This window comes from Hypanus sabinus, chromosome 12 (genome assembly GCF_030144855.1).
Source record: "Hypanus sabinus isolate sHypSab1 chromosome 12, sHypSab1.hap1, whole genome shotgun sequence".
Lineage (NCBI taxonomy): Eukaryota > Metazoa > Chordata > Chondrichthyes > Myliobatiformes > Dasyatidae > Hypanus > Hypanus sabinus.
In genome coordinates, this window is record NC_082717.1 from 88456563 (window position 1) to 88476974 (window position 20412).

The 20412-nt window shown below is 38.8% G+C and overlaps 1 protein-coding gene across 5 annotated transcripts in view; it reads right to left on the reverse strand.

The window, feature by feature from the left end:
- The window catches only part of atl2 (atlastin GTPase 2), a 97792-nt gene that overhangs the window by 36200 nt on the left and 41180 nt on the right, over positions 1-20412 (reverse strand). For 4 of the 5 annotated variants that reach the window (XM_059986386.1, XM_059986388.1, XM_059986389.1 and 1 more), the window contains 4 exons: positions 17838-18085; positions 5703-5837; positions 2053-2157; positions 1617-1667 (listed from right to left, as the gene is read on the reverse strand). In XM_059986386.1, the coding sequence (XP_059842369.1) occupies positions 1617-1667; positions 2053-2157; positions 5703-5837; positions 17838-18085 (539 nt within the window). Of the gene's footprint in view, positions 1-230; positions 1554-1616; positions 1668-2052; positions 2158-5702; positions 5838-17837; positions 18086-20412 lie in introns of those variants that run through there. The other variant, XM_059986390.1, reaches the window with a different exon arrangement.

Sequence of the window (20412 nt, forward strand, 5' to 3'; positions counted from 1 at the left end):
CATTAACAATTCTCCCATGTGGTCTACTAAAAAGCTTGACAGCTCCAAGGGACTGATGATTGACTGCTGAGAATTAAAGGATGCGACTCCCTCAATAGTCCTCACCTTGGCCAATAGTCCCAGGAGGATGAAAGATACCCCAGGAAAAGTGGTTTATGGTATCAGACATGAGTTTTGGACTAGACAATAACCTTAAAAAATTTGTATAAATCTGCAATTTGCATGCTCACATCTTGACTTCTTCCTGTCCAGGAGTTTCATAATATCCAATTCACATTTTACCAGAGATTAGCTCAAGATGCAAGTTACCACAACTTGACCACACTGCTGATAAACGATGAGCTGAAGCGGTATGCTACACGCAGTGCTAAAATAACGACATGGAGTTGGTAAACTGCAATTAAAGAAGATTTTATTCGAACTTCACAGCCTTGCTTTAAAGCCTCCCTCATTCCGCCCTCCCCGGGCGCAGATGCTCTAAGGGACACGTACTCACAAACCACCGCAGGCTTTTTCCCTTTGTTGCAGACCTGGCCTTTGTGCCTGCGTGTTGGCTATTTGTGAGCCGGTTCGAGTGCGCTAGGAAGTGGGTCGTCACAGTGCGATAAATGACCCATTAGTTCAAACATAACATGGGAGGAATATTTGAAATTGTTATAGGAACTTTTTCCAATTACTAACGTCAATAGGAGTAAACATATACAAATAATGAGAGAAAGCATTATACATAGAGATAGTGATCACACAGGGAAAGTATGAAACAGAACAAAAATGAATACAAACTATCCTTAACTTGCCCTGGCAAATACACTGAGACGATTCTCAAAGTGGTTGCCAGCCGTCTTACAGCACAGGGCAGCACAGTAAGTGGAGCTGCTACCTCACAGCTGCAGTGTTAGAGCCTCAACCACCCTTTAGCCTTCTGCTTCAGGGAACACAAACCTAACCCATGCAGTCTCTTATAATTGAAACACTCAATTTCAAGGAACATCCTGGTGAATCTCCTTTGTATCTTCTCCAGTGTAATTGTATTACTCTAACAGCACAGTGACCAGAACTGCAGCCTAACATTTTATGAAGCTGTGCCAAGATCTCTGTTCTATACTTTATGCCTAGCCCAAAGAAAGTATTCCAAATGAAACCTATATTTGGCAGTCAATTGAAATAATCACAGCAAGCTCATGAATATCATACTTAAACTGCTAAAGCATTGAACGGGTATTTTGTATTTAAAAAGTTTTCATTAACAAGGAACTCAGACCCAAGAATATTTCAATAGTTAAAGAAACTAGGATTTTATATAACAACGTATGCATAAACCAGTTCTAGTTTGGGTGAATACTACTGGAATGGGAACACGATGGTTTTCCTAACTAACCAAACTATTGTGATGCTTTGGTAAACCAAAGAGCACAAGATCCAAGTCCAATATTCACAGGAAGTGAAAAGGCCATGGAGCTGATGAGTGATATTATCAGGTAAACACAACAGGATTAATTACAGGAATTTGGAGACTACATACAGGTATGGCTGTTGTAACAAAATATTAGAATAGAAAAGCCTAAAACATGATACATCAGAACGTTCCTGCAAAAAAAATTAATTGAGTACAGTACCTGCAAGTGTTGCAGATCATCTTCCTGAATGTTCTGAGACAAATTGTATACCTACAAGGATTAAAACATTTTTGTAGAATCATAACAGTCTAGGCTGTTGCTCTATTGCCCATTATTTTACTGGCAGTTTTTCTGGATAAGATAGTTCTGTCTTGATCTTTTCGCTTTTATTGCAAAGCTAATTTTTGAAAGTTACTATTTATTTCCTTTTCAACCAGTACATTGCAGATTATTTTGTATTACTAAAATGCATGCGATATGTTCTGGCCAACTACCTATACACATTGAAAACTGATCAAGATCACTTCATACAGTAGCAAGCATTATTCTACCAAAGGATAGCACTATTACAGAACATTAAAACAAGTTTATGGAAAAAAAATGTCGAATGGATATGAACATTATTACCATAAGTAGTTTACCATTTGACCATTACCTGAACAGAACTTGTCATGGTGCTAAGAGCAAACACAGTAGCACAGTCTCTTATGGTTGACTGGCTGTCAAAGGCCCCCTGAGTATCCATTAGAAGGACTGCAACCTGGAAGAAAATTGTTTCAGTTTGAATCAGCTGGGTTTTTTTTTTGTTTTTTTAAAAAAAATGGCATTCATGAATACTGTCAGAGTACATTTCAAACACTTTTGTAATAGTGGATTCCAGTTAATTGGGCAGCATCAGAACCATTCATTTTGGTCAAAGTTTCATGGTCATGGTTAAAAAGGTATAAAAATGATAAGTAACAAATTATTGACTTAAATGAAATACAGAACAAATTAGAACACTACTAATGCTACTACAGTACTACAAAACTATTAGTTCCTAATGGTTATGGATGGAGGAATTCTTCCAGTGTACACTGCAGTGTTCTTTTGCAAAATCAATGCAATCATCTACAGATAATGAGCAGACTTTATACAATGCTATTGACAATTACACACCCAAATTTGCATTTTCATTAACATTCAAGATGATTGTCAATTAACTTCAAATTCTTCATAGTAGGAACTATGAAACTAGGAAACTTGAATTATTGAAATTATTTCATTTTCACTCCAAGCTATTTTTTGCATCTCCAAGCTTGAATGCTTAAAGCCACTGAGCAAAACAGTTCTGAATTGTCTTACTGCTTATTTCTGACCAACTATCAGTGACAAAAATCACTGTATTTGAAAACAAACACACACAACTGATGCCATTTAAAAACTGTTTGCTCTAAGCATGGTGTAGTGTTTAACAGCCATACAACTGCACACAACTGACACTATTTAAAAACTGTACAGCAACAGTTCCTGTTCCCAATTAAGTGCAGTGTCCCAAATAAATAAAGGGAATCCTAGCTAGTTTTTATCAGTTTTTGTTCAAGAGTTGTCCCAAATTAGCAGCTGCCCCAATTAACCAATTAACTATTTTCAAGCCTGAATCAATATAGCTGCAAGAATTACAATGGCCAGTAGTTATGTTGACACAATTAAAGAATGTCAAAGCTGCATGCATCCAATTGATCATACAAAGTAGCTACTAGTTCTAATATTCTTGGGAACATTATGGCTTCCAATTATTTAGCTACTTGGCATTTCATATTTGCTTATATATTTCATCCTCTTTCTGCTTTATTTGATTTATGCAATACATCCATATTACATTGTTCCATTTATTCTTTATTTCAATTTGAACAGATCCCAATTGTGGACCCTCTTTCTTAAAGAACTGCATGGCAGTTTAATGCACAGTAATTCCAGCTTCATTTTCTCCTCCATGCTGCATGACCATCTTAGCCATCCATCAGATGCCCTCAATGTAGCCATATTCCACTTATTCCTTCTACATCCAACACCTCCCCTACACTTTACTCCCAGTTTCTCTATAATGTTTTGGATATCACACCGCTGGAAAGATCAGTTACCTTTAAGAATGATTTTGTTTATACTTTCATGTTTTATTATACCTCTGCTTTATGGCTAAATATTCAAATATTTGTCTTTGTTCTCTCTTCAAATATTCATTTACCACTAGATACCTGAAACCACATTACCACTCCACCCTACATTTTCAGCAGTGACAGTCAGAATTGCGTGCCATTGTTTGTAGTTACAAATTTATTCATTGCAGAGACTCTGACATTTGAAGAAGGGTACCTAGGGGTTTCAGTTTCAGACTAAAATTAAACAGTTCACCTTAGAAGAGATGCAATTTCAAGCCAACTTGATGGAACAATAAAAAAAACAGTCCAGAGAAGTAGTCAAAAGAAAAATTGTTCTCATTAACAAAGGGAGCAAGATCAAGGGGACAGAGACTTATGGCTACAGCTTAAAAAAACCTAATGGCAACACAGGAGAAATTTTAAATACAGGTGAGGTGTGTCTGGTACTCCCAATGTGGCCTCCTGTACATTGGTGAGACCCATAATTCCACTAAAAGCAGATCTCTCTGGAGGCCAAACATTTTAATTCCATTCCAACATGTTGGGCCATGGCTGCCTCCTATGCCAAAATATTCACATTATATTCATTTGATAGCCTTCAACCCGATGGCATGAATATTGATTTATTTTCAGGAAAAAATACTTTACTCTCTCTTCCCTCTTCTATTCCCCATCCTGGGCCCTTGCCCCTTCTCACCTGCTATTACCTCCCCCATAGTGACCTTCTTTCCCTTTCTCTGATGGACCACTCTCCTCCACCAGATTCCTTCCTTTCCAGCCCTTTACACACCTGGCTTCATCCATCATCTTCTAGCTGTCCTCCTTGCCCACCCCTCTCTTTTTATTCTGGCATCTTCCCCATTCCTTTCCAATCCTGAATAAAGGTCTCAGTAAGAGACGTCGACCGTTTATTCATTTCTATAGATGCTGCCTGACCTGATGAGTTCCTCCAACATTTTTGTGCATGTTGCTAAGACTATCCCTTACTCAGGTAAAACCTGCTTATGCAATAAACATCTTCAAGTTTATTTTTAAAAGCTCCACTTAATTCCACTCTACATAGTATGGGTATATAATGAGAATACAAAATTATTGAATGCTTCAGATCAACAGCATCTTCAATATTTTGCTTTTATGCTTAAGTGGAAAGCTGCATTCAGTTTTACTCCTCCAGCCTTGAGGTAAGACTTACTTAATTATGGATCAGAAGAAATCAGTTTGATGCAGCAGCCAGTCTTCACATAAACCAAGTGGGCATCAAAAGCCACAGAGGCTTAATGAACACAGTACATACAATGTTCTCTCACCTAGATTTCCTTTCACACTGAAGGTCACTTACAAATTTCTAAACCCTGGATTACAGAAGCCTACAGTGGAAACTCTACTGGAGATTTGACAAGTTTAGGATCTTCCCTGTACAATGAAATGCTACCCTGGCTGCAATACATCAACCATCAACAGAATAATGCAAATAGATTTCAAATGCACACTTCCTGAATAACCGTGAACTTACAACTTCGGATATAAAGATTAAAAACATTTTTTATAAAAAACTTTCACATTTACTTCACACGCAGATATTTATGTAAATCCTTGATCTCTTATAATCTATCTCCTCATGGTACTGGCACTTAAAATTTGCCTAGCTGCACTGCACTCTATAAATAACACTATATTTAGAATTCTTAGCTTTTTTTCCCCCTTTCATTCTATCTCAATATCACTTATAAATGCAAATTTGGCTTGGCTTTTAAATTTGCCCTGGCTGAGATGAGTCAGCTTAAAATTAAATTCACATTAGATTAGAATACACTGTAAAGTGAATATGTTTTTTTTTTCTAATTATCCATTGTCATCCATCAGCTTTTTTCATTGGTAGGGGGTTGACTTTTTAATATACAAAAAATTTCTTTTATGATGCATGACTTATCTTTAAATATTTGATTAGAGTGGTATACCTTTATGTGTTATGCTATAACATTTTGAACAATTTTATTACAATATATGAATGTACACAAATTATGTTGAGATGTATATCTATGTGTTGCACTCTGTACATCTTTTTTTTCTTCTGAATAAAAATATTGTAAAAAGAAAAGAATACACAAAAAAGTGTATAAGAGACTTGATCGATATCTTTTGTATAGTTCAATGCTAACCAGACCTGGTTCCCGTCAGATTTGTTGATCACAAAAACTTCACTCCAAAGTTGTATACCAGTAGTTTCTCGTTCACATCCGCCTCGCCAAGTAAATCCAGTCAGTGGTTCTTCAATGTCACCTAGCCAAGCGCTGGGATCCTGTATAGAGAAATATACGTAACTTACTCAAATTGTGCCAAATATTCCACAGATTGTTGCTAAGTTATCCCAATGTATCATCTTGATAAGTTACCTCAACTTCTGAATTCTAATCTATTCAGAAAATTTAACAGTTGCATATACACAGTACTCTTTTGACATAGAGTGTGAACAGCTACTTGTTTGTTGTCGTGCAAAGGAACCTGCTGTTCTCAAATTTCACAAGTAAAACATTTGAATTAATAAATTTTGCATTATTTTCACAATTTAATAAAGTTTCCCCTTCTGCTATTTCTCCAAAATTATTTATCCAAAAATCAAACAATCATTCAGACACTTTGTATATCACGAAACTGTAAAAGTTTGAAGAGTTCAACATTTGATCATGGGATAAAAACCAGTTTGGAGAAGATTATACTTTAGAGTTAGCCATTGACTATACAGTAAATGTTCAGTACTGGCTTAATAGTTTTTACAGCTCTTAATGTAAAAGTGACATTTGTTACTCTGCCATGACCAGTTAAGAAACTAGACCAGTAAGACTTATCACCACCTCCATTAAGCGTTGACATTGCTTTCATTTCTTCCTGCTGCAAAAATATAGTAGCAGAAGGGCTTAAAATGATGCCTGCTAATCTACAGACAAGCTTCAATTTCTCAAAGACAGAAAATCCAGATTAATTCAAGAATTTGAATTATAGTCTCAGGAACATTAACCACAAAGCTACCCGATCATTACAAAATATTTGTTCACTAATATTCTTCAAAGAAGAGTCTGCCATCCTAATCTGGCCTGGTACAAATGCGACTCCAGACCCAAAATGGCTTCTTAGCTCCCTCTTAGTTCAGAAGAATTGAGTAAAAATATTTAGATAGTGTCAAGCATACAACAGCACAAGTTTTACTTAAAGCCAAATCATTGAACAAAGGCTAAAATGGTAAATGGTGCAATCCTTATAAAAATATTCACAACTTACACAAATTGCGCCAAATATTCCACAGATTGCATCTAAATTATCCCAATGTATCATCTTGATAAATTATCTCAACTTCTGAATTCTAATCTATTCAGAATATCTAACACAATGTTCAAAGGTTTATTATCAGAGTATACAACTCTGAAATTCTTCTTCTCCAGATAATTGCAAAACCAAGAATGGCAACACGATAATCAAGCCCTATATCCCCCCCCCCAGACAAAAATGGAACAGAACGCCACCCCAAACCCCCTCCCTCCGCACAAACAAAAATGAGGAAGATTGGGTGAAAAACTCAGATTAAAAACTGTTAGACTGAGACGAAAAAAGTCAAAAGTCCATAGTCTAATAGCATACCCATATACAAAACACAGGATTTTAAAACCTAGGCCAGAAAAATCCACTTTAAAATTGCAACTTGACATGATGAGTGAATAAATAATGATGAATCCAAGGTAAATCAATTTTAACCTTTTGAAAAATACTTCTTAAAGATACCTGAAGGAATTCAAAATTCCTATTTGCAGAATGCTTCACTGCAAACTAACCTGTAAGGAAAATGCTGACCAGTGTACTTACCAGTAGAAAAGCAAATACAAATAAAATAAGTATAAAAATACTATACAAAACAGGTTTGTATTTCTGCTCTTTCTAAATTAGAGAACTTTAGTAAAGAAATAAATTATGGATGTTTCATTGCTGATGAAAGAACTAGACTGTATATCCATCAATCTTCTTTGTTACTCCAGAACATACAGGCCATATAAATCAAACTAGCCTAAAGTTAATTAATGACCCCTACATCACTAGGAACATTAGTATTGACCGTCATGCCCCACAGTCTGGAGTAGATGAAGCAGAGCCAATGTTCCTGTTGCTCAGCATTATTTAATTGCTGCTACAGGAGATGCATAAATGTGAGAGATCAGTTGTTAGATTAGTTCATTATGAAAGTCCCATGAACTGTGTCAATGAAGAATGGCTATTGGGAAAGGTACCAGAGGACAAATAGCATTACACACAAAGAACTACCATCACAGGAGGAAGAACACGCAATATCTTGCCAAATTCTCATTTAGGGGAAAAATAAATTGATTGTCAATGTGGAACAGAGTAGTCTGCTTCTCTAGAAAGACTGCAAATGATAATTATGGGGGGGGGGGGGTGTGTTAGTTGAAATGCTGGATATATCAGTACAAACTCATTAGTTTTGGAAAGCTTTGACTTCTGTACATGCACTTGCATCATTCAAAAAGCAAGCATGCAAGCTGTGTGTGTAATGCAAAAATCACATTAACAAATTAAATCTTCCAAAATAAGAACACACAAAATGCTGGTGGAACACAGCAAGCCAGGCAGCATCTATAGGTGTTCAAACCCTACGTTCGGTCCGCCAGAGAAAGTAGGATCTCCCAGTGCCCATACATTTTAATTCCACGTCCCATTCCCATTCTGATATGTCTATCTATGGCCTCCTCTACTGTCAAGATGAATCCACACTCAGGATGGAGGAACAACACCTTATATACTGGCTGGGTAGCCTCCAACCAGATGCCATGAACATGGACTTCTCGAACTTCTGTTAATGCCCCTCCTCCCCTTCTTACCCCATCCTTGACATATTTAATTGTTTGTTTTCTTTCCTCTCTCTCTGCCCATCACCCTGCCTGTTCTCCATCTCCCTCTGGTGCTCCCCCCTGCCCCTTTCTTTCTCCCGAGGCCTCCTGTCCCATGATCCTTTCCCTTCTCCAGCCCTTTATCACTTTCGCCAATCACCTTTCCAGCTCTTAGCTTCATCCCACCCCCTCCGGTCTTCTCCTATCATTTTGCATTTCCCCCTCCCCCGACTACTTTCAAATCTCTTAGTATCTCTCCTTTCAGTTAGTCCTGACGAAGGGTCTCGGCCCGAAACGTCGACAGCGCTTCTCCCTATAGATGCTGCTCGGCCTGCTGTGCTCCACCAGCATTTTGTGTGTGTTGTTTGAATTTTCAGCATCTGCAGATTTCCTCGTGTTTGCGCTTCCAAAATAATCACTTTTATAAAAACCAAACAGTATGGCAATGTAGCATAGCAATTAATGCAACACTTTACAATGCTAGCAGCCTGCATTCAATTCTTGTGGAATTTTGAGGAGTTTGTATGTTCTCCCAATGATCACATAGGTTTCCTCTGGGTGCTCCAGTTCTTGCCCACATTCCAACTATGCACAGATAAAACAGTACATGCAAAAGGATAGATGGTTTGGCTTTGAATTAGCTGTCTACATGGACATGATACAAAATTAACTAAAAATAAACAATTAACCTGCTAACCTGTACATATTTGGAACGTGGAAGAGAACTGCAGTTTTCCCATTGCAGTCCATCAAGCCAGATACTTACCCAGTTCAATCAATGGAAACATTTATGCTCCATTTTATACACGGTATAACCAAAGATCACTGTTGTCAGCATTTTCGAAAAACATTCATAAAATACACTAAAATCTATGCAGCATTAAGGCATTCAATAATTTAAAGCCAGAAGCTGTTAGAAATACAGATAGGCACAAGGTACAAAGCTGAGGGGGAGTGGGGGGGTGGGGGGAGTTAAGTACCAGGTGTCTTTGCACCTTACAACAAGGTACGATCTGATAGCATACTTTGAAACGTTCAAGCAAAGATGCAGTTGCACTGTACTGTTCCCACAAAATAACAAATTTCAGTGATAAACGAGATTCAATAAGTTATACACCAGAGGGTAGTCATTTAAAACTGAGCAGTGTACAAATGTAGATGATGGCAAATCTCTGCAGGTTGCATCATTGGGGGCACTGAAAAAGTTTGGTAAATTTCTTTGAAGATCAAAGAATGAGGGATTATGGAGAACTAGCACAGAAGGCATTATGAGAGGCGAGGCAGATAAAGCCTTTTGAATGGCAAGGAAGACTTGAGGGTTGCATGGACTACTCCTACTCCTGTCTTCTCATGCACACAAAACAGAATTGCAGTCGCTAAAATTTTTGTCATTAGCCTAGACTAGAGCAGGGAACTGTTGCTTTATTAGTTAGCAGCCAAGATTTAAGAAAAAAAGAGAACGCATTGGATTCTTGGCCTCCACACTTTTAAAAAGGGGGGCTTTTTGCAGCACTAGATGCATTAATAATCTTCCAAAATTTTGGAATAATTCAGAAGACTAGAAGTCAACAAATTTAAAACTGCTTTAAAGGAGGAAGAAATGTGCTCTGAAAATTTAGTAAAACGGTAAGAATCCATTCAAAATCCAGCTCTAAGAGAATTCTTAGTGAACATTTTAGAAGGCCATATTAGACAACACAAAGTTTTTTTTTATTATGTAAATAACAAGGTAAATGAGCAGGAACTAATGCTTTAATTCATTTAAAAAGCACAAGTTGTTATGTATGAGTTCATGAAAATGGGGCAACATTAACACAGGTAGAACACTGGCAAAAGGATAAACAGGCTAGCAACCAGTTTCTCCTGAAATGCCAAGAGATACTACTGGGCCCTCAATTATTAACATTTTATATTAGGACCTTGGGTAGGTACTACTGTGAAGCTGCCTTCATATTTGAGGACACACATGGGAAGGAATATAGAGAAATAAATAGGTGAGTAAGTGAAAGCAAGTTAAGTGCAATGTGGGGAAAAATGGTTATTCACTCTGGTAAGAATAGAACAAAAACATACTAAATACTGGTACAGAATGTTCTTGACAGGCTAGTTTAATGTCGGAAGGTAATCTTCAGGTACAGAAAACTATTTGGAAAATAAATGCTATATTGCTCTTTACTGCAATGGAATTAATGCAATTTTTAAACCCTCTGAATGGTCACATTTGAAATAATACAGAATTTTGGTCCCCATATCCAGGTAAGTATATACATGGATTTCATGTGCAAATTCATGGGATTTCACTCAGGGCATCATCAGTTTTTCTAAGAGAGATCAAAACTGACCTACTCTCATAGTTGTTTAGAAGCACAAGATCATATTGAAAACTAAGACTATCAGTGTAAATGCTCAGAAGTAGTTTCCTTTGGCTGGAAATTTTGGAACTGGAGACATGGCTTCAAAATAAGATGCCATCCATTTTAGTGTTAAAATGAGAAATAAAAACTTTCAAATGTGATGCTTGCCCAAAAACACTTAGCATCATGGATATTCAAGTAGAGATAAAATACGTACCCCAAGGGATGTATAGGCTGGAGATAAGATCAATTCCTGCTTCTATTTCTTGCACTCAGTAGGAAACAAAGCACCAAGTATAGTTTACAAACTAGCAGGAGCTTTAGTTTCCATGGTAGAACAACAAAGTTCTGCCAACCACTCTCTTACCACAGAGTTAGTTTTGCTTACTATTCCAGGATGCTCAAAAAATGGAGGCAGTTTTAGCTAATACAAAAGATTAGAAAACTGGATTTCTCCAATTCTGGTACAGTATTACTTATTAGATATACAACTTTAAGAACACTTCCCAATAACACACACTGGGTGTTGCTTATTAATACAAATGTCATTTCATTATGTTTTGATGTCTGTGTGATAAATAAATCTGAATCTGAAGTATCTTTGTTTTCAAATACAGAGAATGAAAAGGAACTGGATATTCAACAGCTGAATTTGGCTGAATTTGGATGATTACTTACATTCCAGATAGATCTCATGATGTTAAGTTTGTAAAGTTTTCTGTACAAACCTTTTACCCTAAAGTGGTAAATCTATTTTGTGCACAGTAAGAGAAAACCATGAAATTGCAGCATTGTGATATTTTAAAAATATCAAGATTCTCTTTCATTGAAAAGTTGCAGAATGTGCCTATGCATTTATTGTCAGCACCTGCTTGAGCGCACAGGTGGTTTCATCATGTATCTGCCACGCAGATATTGGTGTTAGAGGAGAAGAGAAGAGGGAAGAATGAGGTCGGCATGGGGAGACAAAACAAAATCACAATTTCATTCTCCAAGCCTCAAGCCACTGTCGGCAATAGGATCACAGGTACAAATCACAGGTGCAAAGTGCAGGGATTGCATGAATCAAATTAATGTTGTCAGTGGGGGGTCAACAAAAAATGTGCGAGGACTCAGGTGCTTGTAAACACAACGTATCACTGGGGATACTTTTCCTCACATAATTTATTATTTGATGCACAGGGTTTGCTCCTCATTCTAATGGGATAACAAAACCAAGATTATATCTCTTGATCCAATGTGTCATAGTGGACATGAAGTGATGATGGCAGGGAAATAGCAGTAGGAAAATGACATTAATACTTCGTCCAATTTTCCATTGGGCAGCACTTCAAAAGACATCATGCACTATAAGGCAATAGGTTATTTTAGCCATTTTTCAAAATAATCATTCAAGTCAAATAGGCCATCTGCAAATTCCTTACAGGGCAGTCAAACCTGTGAAGTACATTCACTATGGACTTTACTAATCACAACCAGCAATTACAATATTTTACAGAAGCGTACAGGTAGTCCTCAAGTTACGAACGTCCGATTTACGAACAACTTATACTTACTAACCAAGGAAGGAGAACACCATTCACCATTTTAAGTCATTGCTGTTGACACTGTTGAGTGTAACTTTGTAATTGGCTTAAATTTCTCTTAGCAAGATTCACTCTGACCCCCACTTTTCCAGTTGGCTGGTGGCGCAGTGAGATCAGTGCCGGGCTCGAGAACAGAGGTTCCGGAGTTCGATCCAGTGACAGATCGCTCCCGAGTGCGCTCTTCATCCGTGCCAGGTTGATGTCGAGCTTGCAACTTGACCTCATTTTTAAAAAAAAACACTGCCACCTCTAGTTTAAATTCCCACACTGAATATTGTGGAGGATCAAATACCCAAACCCAGCACAACCCCACTTGTCCCTTTTAACCTGTCTCAGTGCAGGGGACTTTAGGACCCAGGGAATTCAGTGCGCTGGTCCTTAGAACCCAGCAGACGTCCAGAGCCGGCGGAGGTCAGGACCCGCCACCCACAGTGTTTCCATTCCGTTGACGGGAAGCGATCACAATTGAAAATAAAGTGGAAATAATAACACATTTGGAAAGAGGTGAAACGTCATCAGGCATTGGAAAAGCGTTAGGCTACAGTCAGTCAACGATCGGAACAATTTTAAAGGATAATGGATAAAGTAAGAATAATGGAGTATGTGTAAGGCCCTGCTCCGATGAAAGCTACAATTGTTACTAAGCAACGCAGTGGTTTAATTATTGGAATACATACGTTTCTTAAGTGTTTTATATGCATAAAAAGATAAAACATATACTATATACTAAGACAAACGTTTGACTAACTGATGTTAAATAATACTGGATGTACTTGTTCCAACTTACGTACAAATCCAACTTAAAGACGGGCTCAGGAATGGAACTCGTTCATAACCTGGGTACTTCCTGTACTTGGTACAGAAGAGATTTTTCAGGACATGTCGATTCATCTTTGTCCTCTGAAAAGTTCACACATTTACATGCAAGACCTTCTGACTCAAATGTTTTATGGCAAGTTTTCAAGAAATCTACACTATATAAACCCAACTGACAGGAGGGGGAACAGAAGTACCAAAAAGATACAGAAAGAAAAACTTTCATAAATTCAGTTTATTAAATCAAATCCTTTTGCATAAGTAGAAGCAATATGCCATTTGATGTAGAATGTTGTAATTCTGTTAGGAAAGCAAATGTGTGGGACAAAGTTAATTACTGAGTAAATATTAAAAGTGACTACAAATAGAGAATCTTTCAAAAGCTGCAAGTATTGTAGCTCTAATATGGAGTTCTTGATTTTTTTTCTACTGTATCATGGTATCCAGATGTTAATCTATTATTAAAAAATATGCAGGATAATTATAAGTGGTAGTCTTCTGTCCCATATAACAATGGCCATGGTGCTGGTGGTCTGAGTGCCAGCACCATGACACACTCCTGGCATGTGGCAGTGTCACTTTTGCAGGTAACTGCAATGGACTGACATTTGTTACTTTCACTTCTGTGCTTCCCTGTTCAACCAGCTAAGCTTCTTAAACTGCCTAAACAGCCAGCCTCCATTTTCTCAACAAAATGGTTCAATAGGTTATCAATGTACGGCTACTGATTACAAAAGAATGTCATTTCTGTGTAGGAAGGAAAGGAAATTAATACATGTATAAAGACAAGACAATTGGCACTGCAAGCATGGAACAAAGCACAAGTGTGTATTTAGAGACCTTGAGGACGAGACTGATGGTGAAAGCAGACTGGCCAAAACCAAAACTTTTTAAAAGTAGTTTTACAATGAAGAGTTTTTTGTCCAGTTGCTGTAGCCAGAGGAGCAGGGGGAGGAGCCAGCAGCTTAGCTTGTTGTCCAGTTGTTTTTGGCAAGCAATAGAATGAAGCAGACTAACAGCGTGGCTGTCTTGTAGTAGTCTGAGTACAAGTGCCAAGGCTGTAGGTCAGGAGAGTTTGGTGGGAGGAGACAATGCAGGTGATGTTTCCCTTAGAATTATTGTTCCTATTAGAGTAGCTGGGATATCAGCTAGGACAATGGTATGCTCTTATTCAAGGATGTAGAAGGTCAAGGAGACTCCCAGTTTCCCTACTGACTTCAAAGTAGGAAGTGCACCCAGCTACAACTCCTGATTGACCAGTGAAGCTGGAATTGGATATCCTTAGGATAATCCAGTTTGCTGAGAACATCATGCATTAGAGTTGTCAGAGGTGATCGCACCCAAGGAACAGGTTACAGATAGCTCGGTGACCACCTGGAGGGGCAAGGGGAAGAGACAATTACTGCAGGATTCCCCATGACCATCCCTCAGCAACAAGTATACCCATTTGGTTACTGCTGGGTGGATGACATCATGGCACAGCAGCAGCAGCCAGGTCAGTTACACTGTGGGTGGCTTTAATGTTCAGCAGGGAAGGGCAAAGTCAGGTGGAGCAGACTCTGTGATAGCAGACAACTGTGATAGCAGACTCTATAGTTAGGGGAACAGGTAACAGAGAGGGTGAGCAGCCAAAGGTCATGTCTTGCTAACAATTCTTTTTTTTCTAAAATAGTGAAGAAGCTGATTGATAAAGGCAGAACATTAGATGTTGTCTACTAGGCTTTCAGCTTGTCGTCTGACAGATTCCTCATGGGAAGCTCATCCAGAAAAGGCTACAAAGGGTAGTGATTAATGAAATCTATTTGGGCTGGAGAGACCTGAATGAAAATTGATGGGGGGGGGGGGGGGGGGGTAGCAAGTCTGCAAATTTTATGAATGCTGGTGATGTTATGGACAGTGTAGAAGACTGCCAAACGATACAATGAGATATAGATCAGCCGCAGATGTGGGTGGAGAAACAAAATATGGAGTTTAACCTCGGAAAATCAGAAGTGTTATACCTGGGAGATCAAATACGAGGAACAGTATACTTAATGGCAAGACCAGCTTCCTGAAAGTGGCTACGCAGGTTGTTGTGGTGGTAATGAAGCATACAGCATGCTTCAGTTTATTAGCCAAGGAATTGAGCTCCAGACCCAGGAAGTTATGTTGCAGGTTCATAAAACTCTAGTTAGGTCGCACCTACAGTATTGCCTTCAATTCTGGTCACCCCTTACAGGAAGATGTAGTGGCTTTGGAGAGAGTGCTGAAGAGTTTTATCAGTATGCAGTCTGGATTAATGGGCATGTGCTATATTGGAAAGTTAGTCAAACTTGAATTATTTTCTCTGCAGTAGTGGGGGCTGGGGGGAGGGAACATCTGAAGACATTATGAAAGGCATAGATATAGACAGCAAGTACAATTTTTCCCCAGGTTTGAAATGCGTAACAGATGGCATACAATTAGGTGAGAGTGGTTAAGCTCAAAAGAGATGTGCAAGACAAATTGTTGGTGCTTGGAATGCACTGCCACAGATAGGTGGTGATGACAAATATAACAGGAGTTCAAGAGGCTTCTAGATAGGTAGAAAAAATGTGCAGGAGCTGGAAGGGTATGGACATTGTGCAGGCAGAAGGGATTAGCTTGGCACAACAAGGATCTAATGTTGAGGCTCTGATGAAGACTCACTTGGAATAGTGTGTGCTGACGTTGGAGAGGACTAAAGGACATTCACGAAAATGATTCTGGGATTGAAAGTTTATCATGAGGTGTGTCTGCTGGCTCTGGGCCTGTACTTAAATGAAATTCAGAAGAATGAGAGGGAACTCACTGAAACCTATTGAATGTTGAAAGGCCTTGATATAGTGGATGTAGCGTGGATGCAGAGAGGATGTTTCCTAAGGTGGGAGAGTTTAAGACCAGAGGACACAGCCTCAGAATAGAGGGACATCCATTTGGAATGGAGGTGAGGAGGAATTTCTTTAGCCAGAGTGGTGAATCTGTGGAATTTGTTGCCACTAGTGGTTGGGGAGGCCAAGTCATTGGGTATATTTAAGGCAGAGGTTGATCGATTCTTGATTAGTCAGGGCATGGAGGGATATGGAGAGAAAGCAGAGACTGGGGCTGAGGGGGAAATCAGATCAGCCATGACAAAATGGCAGAGCAGACACGAGGGGCCAAATGGCCTAATTCTGCTCCTATAGCTTAGGGCCTTAACATCATGCACCAACGGGCCTGTTCCAATGCTGTACTGTTATATGTTCTAAAACTGATACTGAATAAAACTCAACAAAATCAGCACTTTGCACTGCAGGGCATACAGCCAACTCTCCCCCCAATCCCAACTCTGTTGAGCACCTTCGCTTCATCTGCAAAAAACAGGATTTTGGAGTAGTCAACTGTTTTAATTTCAATCCCCACTTCTGTTCCCAACATGTCGGTCCATGGCCTCCACTACTGCCACTTTCAGATTGGAAGAGCAACATCTGATATTCCATCTCGGTAGCTTCCAACTTGATGGCCTGAACACTAATTATTTCTCTAACCTCTGGTAATTTTCCCTCTTCCCCCTTCACTCTTCCATTTCCCTTATTAGCTCCAAACTTAAAACGTTCATTTCCACAGACAATGTCTGACCTACTGAGTTCCTCCAACATATTGTATGTGTTAATCCAAAATATATTTCTACAACAAGGAAGCTTGTATTTGTTGAGAAATATGCAAATGAGGGAAAATACTAATTTTCCTAATAATTACAAATTTGATTTACACCAAATTGTTTCTCCCCCCCCCCCCCCCACACAAAGAACTATTTCCCAAGAGCTCACCCAGCAAGGGACACTTGTACAAGTTAGGAAGTCGCCCCAGGTTACTAATCTTCAGAAGTAATCTTTTGCTCTCCAAAGCCAAAAAAATGTTTAATTAGCCCATATTAATGAGAACAAATGAATATGCTCCAAGCTTGAGGAAATTTGCAGATGCTGGAAATTCAAACAACAACACAGTTGTTTGCCTGTTCTCCATCTCCTTCTGGTGCTTACCCCCTCCCCCCCACCCTTTCTTTCTCCTGAGGCCTCCCGTCCCATGATCCTTTCCCTTCTCCAGCTCTGTATCACTTTCGCCAATCACCTTTCCAGCTCTTAGCTTCATCCCACCCCCTCTGGTCTTCTCTTATCATTTTGCATTTCCCCCTCCCCCCACTACTTTCAAATCTTACTATCTTTCCTTTCGGTTAGTCGTGACGAAGGGTCTCGGACCGAAGCGTCAACAGCGCTTCTCCCTATAGATGCTGCCTGGCCTGTGCTCAAGTACATATGGATGTTAGCTAGAAACAAACTCAGGATCAGCCATGATAACCTCTACAACTAAATAAGTCAAAATAAAGGCTGACAAGTGAAAATGGGAAAGGTAAAGGATACAAACAGTATTGTACAAGGAAATGAGAGCAAATAAAGAACTTCAGCTGTAAATAAAAGTCAATAATCCCAGGTTAGCCCTGAAGAGAGCTGGAGCTCCAAACTTTAACAGGTGAGTAATGATTTCGAAGTTTGGAGCCTTTGGCAAGCATTCTACAATTTTCAGTTCTTTTCTCATACCAATATATCATATACATCAAGGTGATTAAATACAACTTAGCTAACAGTAAATTCAAAAAACTGTAGGATGGACTTACCTGACTGTACATGTATCGTAGCATAAAATCCAATAAAAATGATTTGCCTTTACGAAATGCTCCTGCCACTGAGACAACCACAACATTCAAGTCCCGAATATGTTCTTGCAATAGAATCCTCTCCAATGATGCTTCATCAAGATCAAAGTGATGATTATCTTCATGTGCCACAACTATCTGTATTGGCCTGGCCTCCTTCATGGGTACATCATCTGAATTCATTGGCGCCTCTTGGATAGCAGACTCATCTGTTTAAAAACACAGTAAATTAACTTGAGATACAAATTGAAGTATTTTAGCTATTTATCTTAATGTACTTTTACTAACCATCAAGATTAATACCAATTGAAATCAGGTAAGTTTAACAAAACAAGGCAGACAACTTCAAACAAAAGTGATAAAAGTCTGCATAAAAACCTTTGCTAGGTTCAACAGTTGATAGTTGGACATCAGAATGTAAAAATATGTTGATAGGGTACAAAAAGCTCAAAGCAGATCTCAACAACTTTAATTAAATTTGCCTTTTTAGGGGATTATCAAAATAACTGATATAAACTTAAAGTACTATTGCAGCTTCCAATGTAGCGTGTCTGAATTAATGTACATTTATACCTGTACATGCTGTATTTGTATTATGACTGTCAAAATGCAAATACATCATGGATACCAGTTCTTCTGCACATCATGTACACGCTGACCATGGTACCCACCCTACTCATCCCAATTTCCTCCAAAACCTTCACCATCTCTACATACCTATCCACATGCTTCTTAAATTAAGACTATTGCACCTGCCTCAACCAATCCTGGCAGTTGGCTCCATATATTCACTACCCTCTGAAAATGATGCCTTTTTAAAAATCCATTACTTTATCAACCATTTACCTTATCGATGACTCAATTTTAAACATTTCTTTAAATTTGCCCCTTATTCTTCTATGTTCCAAGAAATAAAGATCTGGTCTGGACAACCTCTCCCAGTAGCTCATGCCCCCTGTCCTGGCAACATTCTTGTGAATTTTTGCAGTACTTTTTCCAGTTTAAAATTATCTTTCCTAAAACAGTGACCAATAACTATACACAGCACACCAAGTGCAGCCACATCAGATTTGTACTACTTAATTCCTATTCTAAATGACAGACAGCATGCTAAACACCTTTTAACTTGTGATGTTGCTTTCAACGAACTATGAACTGTCCCCATTTCATTACACATCCTTGTGTCCTACCAAACCTACTACTAATCCTATGCCACTTCAAAATACATCACTTATCTGTACAGAAATCCATTTGTCACTCCTTAGACCACTTCACTAAATGATAGTAATCCCCTCAATCTGCAATAACCTTCTTCACTATCAATTCCTTGATTTCATCAATTGCAAACTTACTGATCAAGCCTTGTGCAATTGCATCTAAATTTTTATAAAAATAATCACAAGACCATAAGACATAGTACAAGGTTTACGCTACTAGGCCCATCGAGTCTGCTTGGTCACCTTGGCTGATTTATTATCCCTCAACCTCATATTCCTGCCTTCTTGTAATCTTTGATGTTCTGACCAATCAAGAACCCATCAACCTCTGCTTTAAATATACTCAAATGACTTGGCTTCCAAAGCCTCCATGGCAGTGAATTTAACAGATTCCCTACCCTCTGGCCAAAGAAATTCCTCATTTATTCTAAATGAACTTCCCTCTACTGAGGCTGTACCCTCTGGTCCTAGACACACCCATACACCCACTATAGGAAATATCCTCTTCACATCCACTTTATGTAGGCCTTTCAATATTCAATAGGTTTCAAAGAATCCCCCCCCCACCCCCATTCTTCTAAACTCCAAGTACAGGCCCAGAGCCAAACTCTCCTCACATGCTAACCTGTTCATTCTAGGAATCATTCTCCAAAACCTCCTCCAGACCCCTTCCAAAATAAAGGACCCAAAAACTCCAAGTGTGATCTGACCAATGCCTTATAAAGCCTCAGCACTACATCCTTGCTTTTATATTTTAGTCCTCTTGAAACAAGTACTAACATTGCGTTTGCCTTCCTCACCAACAACTCAACCTGTAAGTTAATCTTCCAAGTCCCTCTGCATCTCAGGTTTTTTTATTTTCTCCCCATTTAGAAAATAGTCCATGCCTTTATTCCTTCTCAAATTGGATGATCATACACTTCCCTATTCTATCCTTCATCTTCCACTTCTTTGCCCATTCTCCCTATCTGTCCAAGCCCTTCTGCAGATCCTTGTTTTTTCAATACTATCTGCCTCTCCATCCACAATATTGTACAAAAGTCTTAGGCACACAAGACTTTTGCATAGTACCATAGTAATTTTATGTACTGCACTGTACTGCTGCCCAAAAAGATTTCATGGCATATGTGAGTGATGATAAACCTGATTCTGAAATGGGTCCTAGAGTGGAAACAGCAGCAGGAAGCATAAGAGAGACATTCTGTAATGACCAATAAACAAATTATTTGGAATCATATTATCCTTGCCTGGTGTCTCGGGGTGGCTGCATCTGCACCTTCCCACCCCACCCCTAGAATTTCTCTGCCACCTCTCCCCAC